The 14,373-nt window shown below is 50.5% G+C and overlaps 1 protein-coding gene across 3 annotated transcripts in view; it reads right to left on the bottom strand.

Moving 5' to 3' along the window:
• The window catches only part of LOC133136673 (SWI/SNF complex subunit SMARCC1-like), a 31,449-nt gene that overhangs the window by 2,920 nt on the left and 14,156 nt on the right, over positions 1-14,373 (bottom strand). For all 3 annotated transcript variants that reach the window (XM_061254319.1, XM_061254320.1, XM_061254318.1), the window contains exons 17-25: positions 12,289-12,442; positions 8,584-8,694; positions 7,951-8,010; positions 7,256-7,514; positions 6,703-6,831; positions 4,755-4,810; positions 3,701-3,836; positions 2,831-2,982; positions 2,287-2,421 (exon numbers count right to left, since the gene is read on the bottom strand). In XM_061254319.1, the coding sequence (XP_061110303.1) occupies positions 2,287-2,421; positions 2,831-2,982; positions 3,701-3,836; positions 4,755-4,810; positions 6,703-6,831; positions 7,256-7,514; positions 7,951-8,010; positions 8,584-8,694; positions 12,289-12,442 (1,192 nt within the window). The remainder of the gene's footprint in view (positions 1-2,286; positions 2,422-2,830; positions 2,983-3,700; positions 3,837-4,754; positions 4,811-6,702; positions 6,832-7,255; positions 7,515-7,950; positions 8,011-8,583; positions 8,695-12,288; positions 12,443-14,373) is intronic.

The raw sequence follows: 14,373 nt of genomic DNA on the forward strand, positions 1-14,373 counted from the left end.
AAGAGAGTGCGTGTGGGAGAGAGAGAGAGAGAGAGAGAGAGAGAGAGAGAGAGAGTGCGTGTGTGTGTGTGTGTGTGTGTGTGAGAGAGGAGAGTGTGTGTGTGAGAGAGAGAGCGTGTGTGTGTGTGTGAGAGAGAGGAGAGTGAGTGTGTGTGTGTGTGTGTGTGTGTGTGTGTGTGTGTGTGTGTGTGTGTGAGAGAGAGAGAGCGTGTGTGTGTGTGTGTGTGTGTGTGAAAGAGAGGGAAAGAGAGCGTGTGTGAATGAACGTGAGATGTGTGTAAGAGAGAGAAAAAGAGTGTGAGTGTGTGGGTGTAAGAGAGAGAAAGAGAGAAGAAAAAGAGTAGGAGGGAAGAAAGTGATGGCCCAGGAGGAAGGCGGGAACAGTCAGAGGTGGGATTATTAGCACTGTAGTACTACTTCAGAGCACCAGAAAGGTTCCTCGTATCCATCAATCAGACCCTTAATTATGTTGTTAAAGTGCTTCAATTACAAATCTCAGTCCACAGACACTTAATCAACACCATTTTAACTGATGACAATCCGCACAGAAGACTTTAGTTTTAGTTTCTTCAAATGAACGGCAATAAAATTGGGGGTAAGAAACGAATGGCAATAAAGTGGTGACAAGGTGTCCCTGAGCACAGCGGTTTGAGAATGCAGGGCCTGCTCCCTGCCGTAAGCGCAGGGCCGTACACAGCATTACGGCGCTTTGGGTCAGAGAAGTGACCCCCCCACCCCGTCACCTGGCACCGTGCGAGAGGAAACCTGGCTGCCATATTTATGGCTGTGCTCACCCTTTCCAAACAGCAGCAAGAAACTCAACCATAGAGAGAGGCTGATGTGCTGTTTTTAGGGCGCGTCCAAACAGAAGCAGAGGACCATGGCTTCCTGTCACGACTCTTACACACCGAAACGCCCCCCTCTCCACCCCCCCACCCAACTGCTCACTGGTCCACAAAGGAACTGGCTGGCAATTCATATCGAGCTTTTATCCAAAGTGATGTACAACTGATGCTTCTCATCCACCCATTCATATACGCACTCGCACACCAACGACGGCTGGCTGCCATGCAAGGAAGAGATAGGAGACTCAGTTTGCGGATTCTCCTCCCCTGACCCTGCCAACAATGAAATACAGCCCAACCAGTCCTTGGTATAAAACACTACTTCCTCTTTGCCTAAGTGGAACCGTCAGCAGAAAGAGTGAAATGGCAGTGCTTTGATGGAGAGTTCTCCTGGATCCTCTCCAGCTCCTGTTCTCAATTACCAAACTGCTGCTCTGATTTAATTCCAGCTGCCACTTCTGACAGCGGATCTGACTGTATGCTTCCTGTCTGCGAGAACCTGCCCACAGTCAATTATCATTATGGTCTGAAAAGGCAAAGGCTGGATTCTGGTGAACAGAACCGTTTAACCAAGGAGTCAGGGAGCAGGGAACTGGAACAGGGCTGTGACATCACAGGGCACAACTTTCATCCTGGCCCCATGGGTGGGTAGGGCAGAATCGCACAAATAAAGACACGGCGCTGTGTGTGTGTGTGTGTGTGTGTGTGTGTGTGAGTGTACGTGTGTATGAGTGAGTGTGTATGTGTGCATGCGTCTGTGTGCGTATGTGTGCATGTTTGCATGAATGGGTGTACGTATGTGTGTATGTGTGTGTGTGTGTGTGCATGGGGACTAGAAGCTGTACTCATAAATTTACCTTGCAAAATGCTGAGTGAAATCTGATATAGCATAATGTTCTTGATCCTATCACTGAAAGGCAGTGAGAAAGCAATGGTGCTCAGTAATTCGACATGCGGAATGTAGCCCCTGAACGTCAGTAACTTGGGGTGATGAGGTCTATGTGCTGTAGGGTGGAGGTGGGTCTGCAAGCTTTAAGGTGATGGGGTCTATGTGCTGTGGGGTGGCAGGAGGGTCTACGTGCTGTAGGGTGATGGGGTCTACAAGCTGTAGGGTGTCAGGAGATCTACGTGGTGTCGGGTGATTGGGTCCACATGCTATATGGTGAAGGGGGGGGCCTACGTGCTATAGGGTGGTGGAGGTCTATGTGCTGTATGGTGATGGGGTATCCGTGCTATAGGGTGAAAGGGTTCTTTGTGCTGTATGGTGGTGGGGTCTAAGTGCTGTATGGAGGTGGGGTCTAAGTGCTGTATGGAGATGGGGTCTAAGTGCTGTATGGAGATGGGGTCTAAGTGCTCTATGGAGATGGGGCCTACATGCTGTATGACTTGTGGAATGAGCCTCTGGAGGAGGTGCAGGTTTGGTCGCAGGGGAGAGGCTCACCGCTTCCTTCTCCCGGTCCATGATGGTCTCCAGCTCCTCAAAGTGCCTGAGCTTGATCTCCAGCTTCTTCATCTGCGTCTCCACCAGCAGGGCCACCAGAGATTTGATCTTCCTCTCCTCCACCGCTGCCAGATGCTACAACAGAGAATGGGAGAGAGGGAGAGAGAAAGAAAGAGAGAGAGCAGGAACTATAAACAGAACTGGACTCCTAAAGAGGACACACTGAGCAAAGAACCATGACAAAGTCAAGCAGCAGCTAATCTCCTAGTGGACTGGATACGTACAGTCTGCTCACATCAGCTGTCCAGGAAGTCTACACCTCCAACACAACAAGCTGACCACACACTGAAGACATGCACGCAAGTGAGCAGTCACCAGAACCCACAGACAATATTTCAGTGATACAATAGGCCTATAAAACAATTAAACAATCCACCTTGGGGGAAATGATGAGGAGAAGCTCTTAAAACGGAAAGGCAATCAGTGTGGTAATATGCAATGACGACATATGAAACCCGTTGTTTCTTGGGGGGGTGTGCCTCACCTTGGCCTTGGTGGCGGCAGACGCCAGGGCGGCCGCAGCAGCCGTGGCGACATTCCCCTCCCCCAGCCCCGAATCCAGCCTCCTCCTGCCCTCCTCCCCATCCGCCTCCTTAGGGCCCTGGTCCGACTCCACGGCCTCCACCTTCTCACACTCTGAAACAGAGACAGTGTGAGACCTCCTTCTCCTCCAGCTCTGAAACAGAGACAGTGTGAGACCTCCTTCTCCTCACACTCTGAAACAGAGACAGTGTGAGACCTCCTTCTCCTCCAGCTCTGAAACAGAGACAGTGTGAGACCTCCTTCTCCTCCAGCTCTGAAACAGAGACAGAGTGAGACCTCCTCCTCACACTCTGAAACAGAGACAGTGTGAGACCTCCTCCTCCTGCTCATTGGGAGACCTCTATTTTCTCCCTCACCCATTAAACCATTAAGAAGCAGAACCGGACCACAGTTTGGTCTACAGTGAGGGAGAGTCTGCTTTTCAGTGGCCGTCACACCCACTAGCTTCATCTGATGAGCTTTATTTCAGTTTCATTGTCGTCATTCTTTGTTTCAGACAAGAAAATTTCATTTTTGTTTTTCAAGCCCATCATTTTTATCATCATTTATCATCATTACTTCTATTAAACCGAGTCTTTGACTGTCTGTGGTGGGCATTTTCAATGGAGACTTCTATAAAATATAATTTTCAATTTTTGATCTTGCACAAGCAGAAAACATTTAGCAAGGCATTCAGTGCAAGAGCGATGGACAGACGAGCACGCACACACCCTCCCGCTCCTCATGAGCGTGTGTACGCACACACTCCCGCTCCTCATGACCGTGACGAACAGGACGTCCGCCCACGCCCCACTGACGGTCAGACACCAACCCGTTTTACTTTCTATCGCTCCTTCACTCTCCGCCTCGTCTCTCTCCGCCAGCTCCATGCGCTCTATCTTCAGGCCTCCCTCCGCTGGTCTTTCTGCCGATTGGTTGGGTCTCTCAGCCTCCTCGCTGTCCTCAGCCTACGACAGAGAGGCGGGTAAGGTGGGGATCACAGCACCAGGGCTGCCCTGAGTCCCTGGAGCTCACACAAAGGGATGCATTCACCTGCGGTTTATATGCAGGCCCCTGTTATCTGAAGCCCCCCTGAGCAACCGTTCATAATCATCCCACTGCAGTACCCAGTCATCACAGACATTTCATTTACAGTAACTGCATATTAGTTCAAGGAGCCCATATTAATTCAGACCCATATCGTTGTATGTATGTGTATTAAGGGCAAATCAATTAAAATGAAAAATGGTAACTGGTACAAAATATGATTTGTCAACTGGCTGCTACTAAAAGGTAATATACTGAATTTGTATATGTGGTAAGGAAGCTGCTGCAAAATCTAAGAAGTCTGCTCCTTACAGCTACACTCCGAACATTCACAATAGCACTTCACATTTCTCCATAATTTGTGGAACTTTCTGAAGTCCTTGATTAGAAAGTTCCATGGGCCATTGATATATGATGACAACAGAAAAAAATAAAAACCAAACTAGGAGGAGTGGGTGTTCAAGGAAAGCTTTTAGATGCCATTGCTCCTTCTATTTTCTTACTCGTATTATTCCATCCAGTTAATGGGCTTATTTTTGGACTGCACAAAATTCATGACTAATCGTTGATGATTCACTACCTACTCGACTGCCTACATATGCGTTCTGAAGGGAATACGGACATAAGGTGGACTTAAGCTCAACTGCAGGCAGCTGAACATGGCTGAGAAAGATGAGTTCTAAATTACAGATATGCACTCACACCTGTGCAGATGTGACTCCCGCTGAACCCAGACCAGTGTTCCTATAACACCCAGTGAGCTGCCGATGACCCCAGATTACCGCTCATCTCTCACCCTCTGACCCACCACTGACCCCAGAACAGCAGCCCTACTTCACCTTGTCAGGCTGCTGGGACTCCGAGTTGGTCTCCATCTTCTCAGGCTCTGCCGGTCCTGCACAAGAGACAGAGAACGAGGAGCTCAAGCAGCTTCCTGTTAAAAAGGGCCCCACTGCAGGGGCCAAACACCGACTTTTATTACACATGTCTATGGGAACGAATTCCTTAGAGGACAGTGGAGAGTTTCTGACAAGAATGTGGCTATTTTTGTCTGGACAGGGTACAGAAACCAGATTGTGAACTGGCTAAGCAACTTAGGAAGGGTGAGTCCTTTACTCTATTTACAGAGACATATCTTCAGTGGCATCTTGTTCTGCGCACCATGACGTCAAACGGTGAGGAATGCATTCAGGAATGCTCAGAATGGTAATGAAACATCAATGAGATAAGATAATACATTGCTTTGTACATTGTTCATGACACCTTCTGACATGACTGAGAGCCATGGCATTGCTGCTTCTTGGCCAATCAGAGGCCATCGGGAGAACTGTGCACAATCAAAGAAATAAAAAGTCAATAATCCATGTTTTATTAAGTAAATCCCTCAGTAAAATAGCCACTAAACTGAACAACGTGATTCCGGGTTGTGATTTGGCTACAATAAGGGCAGTGAAACAGGGGAATTGTTGCATGTACAGAAATAAACAGCTGGCTGGTAATAGCCCTGGTCTGTAGATGAAACATTTCCTGGGCGCTTTTCAGTGCGGTCAGTCCCAGTGTGTATAACTACACAGCGACAGGGTGCAGAGGGCCTGTAATGCCCATCCATTATACAGGAGGAAAACACCGCTCAGTGACGGGGCCCAATGAAAAATTAATGCCCGTTTCAAAGCGGCAATAAAACCTGGCCGAGCCCCAGTCTGACAGACAGCCTCCCGTCTCTGGTTCCAGAGCGTGAGTCCGTGTGGTCGCATATTTGAGCTCCAGAACAGACCCACAGCCAGGACGTCCTCCAAGAGACACGGCTTCAAATCTCTCGCGCACCCTCGGCGTCTAAACCGGGCGGCTCCGACCGTATGCGGCCGGCGATTTCACGAATGTCAGAGTTCCTTTTTGTTTCTATCTCAATGGACGTTGTGCTGTTGAACAAACTTTTATTTTATTTTATTTTATTTTTTAAGTTCCTGATTGGATGCCTTGGTCCTGGTCCGGTTGTAGTTCTGTTTCGGTTGTATTTGGGTTATGTTCGTTAGCTGCAGGGGTAAAAATGGCAGTAGGGCAGACTGTGGCACACACAGAGCTCACACTGACCCACTTTCCACCTCCCCCCCAGCCCCCCTTCCTCTCCCACACAGACCCATCTGCCATGGTGGCACTAATCTACTCATCGCCACGGAAACACTCCCCCTCAGATACGCATGCGCACACAACGCCTTTAACACCGACCCCAAGTGCCATGCCACACCCTGAGCAGGCATCGCCCCCTCTTCCCACTGCATGCTGGGACGCCACTGCTCGTTTTTTCAGCATGAATCATTTATTTTTCTATGACAAACCGGTGATTTTCCTGCTCTCTGCCCCTCTGCACTATACTCATACAGTAAGGAACAGAGATGCAGAAAGGTGCAGAGGAGAGGCGGTCAGGAGACAAGCCTACTGACCCGCAAACTCCGCCCAAAGCAGCCACCCAGCACTGCCCCTGCCCATCACTCCTGGGGCACTGCTGCCCTCTGCTGGCAGCACACTGAACAACACCATTACTGAGACACAGAACACTACACACAGGGCAACCACCTCAAGCCTTACTGTTTTAGATAACAGCCATAAGAGTAGGGCTATTTTCCCCAATGTGTGGATACACACGGACGCGCCTCTCCACATTTAGACACCTAATCTCCCCCTGCATCTGATTGGCTGCACAATCCCATGCATTGTGTCGCTCTCCCGGAGATGCTCAGCCGACCTACCTGGTGAGATAAAGGTCATTGGACTAAAAATAAAGGGTACCGGTCTTCTCCAGCTCCTCTGGGGCGGTGCTCTCCAGGCTGAACAAAGCGCGCGCCCCCTCCTGCACCCTCTTCACGTGACTCTCCAGCAGCTCCACCGGGACCTCCTCCCGCACCCGCGAAAACTCCTCTGGAGAAAGGGATATAGGTTAACACACGCGCAAGCACGCGCGCCATGCTTAAGCACAACCGCTCTCAAAATCCGGTGAATTTACTTCACCAATATCACAACACAATTCTTCTTTCATGTGATTTCACGTTTTGCAGGTAAAATTTGGTTTCACTGAATCTGAATCTGCAAGGGTGTTAAAGTGTTCAAATGTATGTGAAACTCACTCACTCACTCACTCACTCACTCACTCACTCACTCACTCACTCACTCACTCACTCACTCACTCACTCACTCACTCACTCACTCACTCACTCACTCACTCACTCACTCACTCACTCACTCACTCACTCACTCACTCACTCACTCACTCACTCACTCACTCACTCACTCACTCACATACGCTGACTCAAACAGCTGCTCACTCTCTCAGCAGAGTGCTCACCCAAGGCTGCCTTGGCTGCAGCAGCTGCCACTCGGGGGTCGACCACGGAGGCCAGGAAGGCCACGGTGCTCATGACGGGGTTTCCCGATTGGCTGAAGGGGATGGGCTGGTAGGCCAGGGGACCGAGGGAGGCGTCGGAGTCCTCCAGGTACGGGTCTTCGATGGGAAGCCGCAGGAAGTGCAGGATGCACTCGTCCTGCGTGCGGCTGCCCACGTGCTCCGACACCTTATTCCAGTCATCCTTATACATCTCCAGGGCCTGGCAGGATGGAGGGACGGAGAGGAAGAGAGAGGGGGGGAGGGAGAGAGAGACAGAGAGAGAGAGACAGAGAGAGCGAGAGGGCGAGAGGAAGAGAGGGAGAGAGGGGGGGAGAGAGAGAGACAGAGAGCAAGAGGGAGAGAGGGAGAGAGAGACAGAGAGAGCGAGAGGGAGAGAGAGGGAGAGAGAGAGATGTGAGAAAAAGGAGAGCATTTCGGGGCAAGGGTTGGCCCAAAGGCATTACAGAGATATGAGCAGAAAAAGAAAACACATTCCCCATATGACCGGAGATTCCCAAAATGTGTGATGAATCGGTGCCGTTTTTCCACCGATGACGGTGAAGCAGCGCTTGTTCATGACTGGTGGAGTTTAAGCAGTTTCTGCTTTTGATCGGTGAGGGGAAAAGCGGAGGCTCAATTGGTCATCAGTGACTCACCTCCAGGAGCAGCAGGGTCTCCTGCTCGGTCCACTCCCGCCCTGCACTGGCGCCTTTACTCTGCAGAGACGTCCCGTCACAGGCGAGAGAGCACAGTTCAGCGCCACGCACACACACACCACACAGCCGACACACTCACCGCAGCACAGAGCCAGCCGCTGCACACGAGCCTGCAGGCCCGACAAATGTGCACCTACTAGTCTGACATCTGCTTTAATGGAGAACTCTACTCTTGACATACTGTACACGAGTGAGCATTCTAGAGAAATCGATGCGATAACTTTCCCGGACTGGCAGCAGTGACTCGCACACAAGAAATATGTCTGCGCTTCATAACGCTTGCTTCCTTGCTGGACCCAGATTTTAACAAGAAACATTAAGTCGTGTTTCAGTTGTGAAGTTCTTTAACCAAAAGTCTCTACTATTCCTGAGACGGACTGAAATGAGAAACGGGGTTTGGATACAATGAGCGTTTGCGCCCAACCTAAAAATAGATCCCGTGAAAATTGAAACGATTAAAACTAATTTATTTTGGTGAGCTCAAACCCTGCCTAAAATCAGACAGAAACTAGCACGTGCAGTAATGCCTGAAGGAGAAATGCTTCAGCCTGGGCAGGAGAGGGCAGGACGCACTTTGGGGTTCTTCTTGGCGTAGATGTCGGTGCGCAGGCCGAAGTTCTGCAGCTCCACGGGCTTCTCCCGGCCCTTCTCCGGGAAGCTGAGCATCTGCTGGGAGGCGGACACCTGGAGGGAGGGGCGGGCGTGGCCGTCAGGGGGAGGGCTGGCAGAATGAGGGCACGGCTCCCCGATTCTGTCACCCGTCTACTTCACACAGCGCTCTCCACATCATGCCAACATCCTGCTTATCTACTCTAACACAGCCAAGGCATGAAGGAAAGCATCACATCACACAAACACTGCTACCACTCCACTAGTGTATGACTGGCACAATCTCAGTGCTCTGTACTGAAGGGGGAGGCAGGCTGTACTGAGGGGAGAGACAGGCTGTACTGAGGGGAGAGACAGGCTGTATTGAGGGGAGAGACAGGCTGTACCTGAGGGGAGAGACAGGCCGTACCTGAGGGGAGAGACAGGCTGTACTGAGGGGAGAGACAGGCTGTACTGAGGGGAGAGGCAGGCTGTACTGAGGGGAGAGACAGGCTGTACTGAGGGGAGAGACAGCCTGTACTGAGGGGAGAGGGGAGAGACAGGCTATACTGAGGGGAGAGACAGGCTGTACTGAGGGGAGAGACAGGCTGTACTGAGGGGAGAGGCAGGCTGTACTGAGGGGAGAGACAGGCTGTACTGAGGGGAGAGACAGCCTGTACTGAGGGGAGAGGGGAGAGACAGGCTATACTGAGGGGAGAGACAGGCTGTACTGAGGGGAGAGACAGGCTGTACTGAGGGGAGAGACAGGCTGTACTGAGGGGAGAGACAGGCTGTACTGAGGGGAGAGGCAGGCTGTACTCAGGGGAGAGACAAGCTGTACTGAGGGGAGAGACATGCTGTACTGAGGGGAGAGGCAGGCTGTACTGAGGGGAGAGACAGGCTGTACTGAGGGGAGAGACAGGCTGTACTGAGGGGAGAGGCAGGCTGTACTCAGGGGAGAGACAAGCTGTACTGAGGGGAGAGACAGGCTGTACTGAGGGGAGAGGGGAGAGACGGGCTGTACTGAAGGGAGAGACAAGCTGTACTGAGGGGAGAGACGGGCTGTACTGAGGGGAGAGGGGAGAGACGGGCTGTACTGAGGGGAGAGACGGGCTGTACTAAGGAGAGAGACGGGCTGTACTGAGGGGAGAGGGGAGAGACGGGCTGTACTGAGGGGAGAGACGGGCTGTACTAAGGAGAGAGACGGGCTGTACTGAGGGGAGAGACAGGCTGTACTGAGGGGAGAGACAGGCTGTACTGAGGGGAGAGACAGGCTGTACTGAGGGGAGAGACAGGCTGTACTGAGGGGAGAGACAGGCTGTACTGAGGGGAGAGACAGGCTGTACTGAGGGGAGAGGCAGGCTGTACTGAGGGGAGAGACAGGCTGTACTGAGGGGAGAGACAGGCTGTACTGAGGGGAGAGACAGGCTGTACTGAGGGGAGAGGCAGGCTGTACTCAGGGGAGAGACAAGCTGTACTGAGGGGAGAGGCAGGCTGTACTGAGGGGAGAGGGGAGAGACGGGCTGTACTGAAGGGAGAGACAAGCTGTACTGAGGGGAGAGACAGGCTGTACTGAGGGGAGAGACAGGCTGTACTGAGGGGAGAGACAGGCTGTACTGAGGGGAGAGGCAGGCTGTACTGAGGGGAGAGGCAGGCTGTACTGAGGGGAGAGACAGGCTGTACTGAGGGGAGAGGCAGGCTGTACTGAGGGGAGAGACAAGCTGTACTGAGGGGAGAGACAGGCTGTACTGAGGGGAGAGACAGGCTGTACTGAGGGGAGAGGGAAGAGACGGGCTGTACTGAAGGGAGAGACAAGCTGTACTGAGGGGAGAGACAGGCTGTAGTGAGGGGAGAGACAGGCTGTACTGAGGGGAGAGACAGGCTGTACTGAGGGGAGAGACAGGCTGTACTGAGGGGAGAGGGGAGAGGGGAGAGACGGGCTGTACTGAGGGGAGAGGCAGGCTGTACTGAGGGGAGAGACAGCTGTACTGAGGGGAGAGGCAGGCTGTACTGAGGGGAGAGACGGGCTGTACTGAAGGGGGAGGCAGGCTGTACTGAGGGGAGAGACGGGCTGTACTGAGGGGAGAGACGGGCTGTACTGAGGGGAGAGACGGGCTGTACTGAGGGGAGAGACGGGCTGTACTGAGGGGAGAGACGGGCTGTACTGAGGGGAGAGACGGGCTGTACTGAGGGGAGAGACAGGCTGTACCTGAGGGGAGAGGCAGGCTGTACTGAGGGGAGAGACAGCCTGTACTGAGGGGAGAGGGGAGAGACAGGCTATACTGAGGGGAGAGACAGGCTGTACTGAGGGGAGAGACAGGCTGTACCTGAGGGGAGAGGCAGGCTGTACTGAGGGGAGAGGCAGGCTGTACTGAGGGGAGAGGCAGGCTGTACTGAGGGGAGAGACAGGCTGTACTGAGGGGAGAGACAGGCTGTACTGAGGGGAGAGACAGCCTGTACTGAGGGGAGAGACAGCCTGTACTGAGGGGAGAGGGGAGAGACAGGCTATACTGAGGGGAGAGACAGGCTGTACTGAGGGGAGAGACAGGCTGTACTGAGGGGAGAGACAGGCTGTACTGAGGGGAGAGACGGGCTGTACTGAGGGGAGTGACGGGCTGTACTGAGGGGAGAGACAGGCTGTACTGAGGGGAGAGACAGGCTGTACTGAGGGGAGAGGGGAGAGGGGAGAGACAGGCTGTACTGAGGGGAGAGGCAGGCTGTACTGAGGGGAGAGACAGGCTGTACTGAGGGGAGAGGCAGGCTGTACTGAGGGGAGAGACGGGCTGTACTGAAGGGGGAGGCAGGCTGTACTGAGGGGAGAGACGGGCTGTACTGAGGGGAGAGACGGGCTGTACTGAGGGGAGAGACAGGCTGTACTGAGGGGAGAGACAGGCTGTACCTGAGGGGAGAGGCAGGCTGTACTGAGGGGAGAGGCAGGCTGTACTGAGGGGAGAGACAGGCTGTACTGAGGGGAGAGACAGGCTGTACTGAGGGGAGAGACAGGCTGTACTGAGGGGAGAGACAGCCTGTACTGAGGGGAGAGGGGAGAGACAGGCTATACTGAGGGGAGAGACAGGCTGTACTGAGGGGAGAGACAGGCTGTACTGAGGGGAGAGACGGGCTGTACTGAGGGGAGAGACGGGCTGTACTGAGGGGAGAGGCAGGCTGTACTCAGGGGAGAGACAGGCTGTACTGAGGGGAGAGGGGAGAGACGGGCTGTACTGAAGGGAGAGACAAGCTGTACTGAGGGGAGAGACAGGCTGTACTGAGGGGAGAGACAGGCTGTACTGAGGGGAGAGGGGAGAGACGGGCTGTACTGAGGGGAGAGGTGGGCTGTACTGAGGGGAGAGACGGGCTGTACTGAGGGGAAAGACGGGCTATACTGAGGGGAGAGACGGGCTATACTGAGGGGAGAGACGGGCTGTACTGAGGGGAGAGACAGGCTGTACTGAGGGGAGAGACAGGCTGTACTGAGGGGAGAGGGGAGAGACGGGCTGTACTGAAGGGAGAGACAAGCTGTACTGAGGGGAGAGGCAGGCTGTACTGAGGGGAGAGACAGGCTGTACTGAGGGGAGAGACAGGCTGTACTGAGGGGAGAGGGGAGAGACGGGCTGTACTGAGGGGAGAGACAGGCTGTACTGAGGGGAGAGGGGAGAGACAGGCTGTACTGAGGGGAGAGACAGGCTGTACCTGAGACGGGCGGTGCTGCAGGGGCATCAGGCCAGAGGGCGTGTCCGCCAGCACGTTAAAGTGGGGGGTGGGCGGGGGGCCCATGGGGAGGGGCCGGCTCTCTGCATCCACCTGGTAATTCACCAGCCCCCACTGCTCCAGGAAAGCGTGGACTCTGAGTGCGGCGGGAGGGCACAGGGGTTAGTGAAGATGCGTACAGAAATGTATAAACACCATGTACATGGGTCAATGATGTGACGTGTCCATTCTGATGTCCAGAACACATTTATGATATAAATATAAGTATGTTTTTTTATTAAAACACAAAAAAACAATACATTTTACATTTTACATTTTAGTCATTTGGCAGACGCTTTTAATCCAAAGCGACTTACAAGTGCATAGGTTCTACCACAAGTCAAAGCATCACATCCAGAACTAGGACAATACTATCCGTAATGAGTTAAATTATATAAAACAAACTATTAGAAATGTCTATTGGAAATGTAAGGGACTGTTAAACTTCAAATTTGCTAAATGTCATACAGGACAACTGTCCGCACCAACATGCCAAATGCAAAAATTATACAAAACTAGTAACTATCAACATATAAAAATATAAAAATATTTCTAATTAAATATTCAAAATGAATAAAGTTTAATAATTGTTTAGGCTTCAAAGCCCTTTCTCCCAGTGCCAGCAATGTCATCCTGGAAAACAAACAATCTGGAGAAAATTTAGAAAACATTATTTTGAGAGTTTGAAAGTGTTTTTATTCACCTTTTACTCAGTGGTACACAAGGTTGCAAAGCCATACTGGATAACTACTAAAAAGCATTAATAATGTTGTTTAACATTAACATATTATAATAATATAATGTAAAGTGACTGTAAGGTAAGGTAACAGACCGTGCTCCTACTTTCCACACGTTGTTGTTTGTTAACATCGCTTCATGATACGCGCTCATCTTGGGAGACTGAATTTTCACACTGAATTACCTCATTTCTCCTCCTGAAACCCTGTGTCCTCGAACGAAGACAATACATTCCAGCTTCCTCAAGCTCTATGCAATAGCTCTCTTAACATACGGGACATTCAATTACAATCAAATAAAATACATTCGTGAAAATATCCTCCCTGCAACTTCCTTTTGTCATCTAAGACAATTGTATCATGTCAAAAAAAAATCTATAATACTTTTGCTTTTTTTCTCCTGGGTCTCAGGAGGATATCAACTATGATCAATTGCTAAGGAAAGGACGCTGACTTGAAAAAAACATAGAAAAACCTGGAAAGTCTGACCAACCACCATGTTACTCCTTTAATACTTGTTTTACAAGTACAGATTTCAGATTTATGGCCTGCAAATTGACTATTATTGCTGACCCATCAGCTAGAGAGGAGTTTCTTGCAAAAAAAGAACAAGAAATTAATATAGACCAGCTAAGTAGGAAGTGCAGTTCATTTAAAAGAAAATCTGAGCTATGAAAACGTTCTTTTATCATACTGTCTGTAAATGATACTATAGTGGTCTATTTCTGCCAGACTAATCAGTAGGTCATTATTTATAATCACATGGCTGTATTAGTTACCCATTGGATCAGCTAAATAGCAAGTGCAGTTGAAAAGAAAACCTTCTTTTATCATACTATAGTTATTTTATCATATTATGCAAGTCTATTATTGTGAGACTAATCAGTACATCATTACTTAAAAAGACTGCCGGGTAACAATTTCAGTCAGGTTGGATAACACAGATTTTATGTGATGGGTTGTTGAGTTGAGAACACAATAACAGTGTGGTGACATGTATTAGAAAGCATTTACGTTTTGTGTAAGAAACATAATTCGACATAATTAATTGAAACTTAAATAAATAATTAAGCAATGTTTTATTTCCTGAGTACTACATACTTTTATTATCATATTACTGGGTGGTAATAAAAGCAAGAAAATAAATATTTCTAAAATGTATCTGTTATCCCGTAGGACATTTGTGACCGATGTGATCATATTATTAAAACAGACATATAAATTACAATTGCTGAAAATAACAATTTTGAAATAACTAAATATTCTAATGAAGGTAAAAACTACTTTTTGT

This window comes from Conger conger, chromosome 9 (genome assembly GCF_963514075.1).
Source record: "Conger conger chromosome 9, fConCon1.1, whole genome shotgun sequence".
NCBI lineage: Eukaryota > Metazoa > Chordata > Actinopteri > Anguilliformes > Congridae > Conger > Conger conger.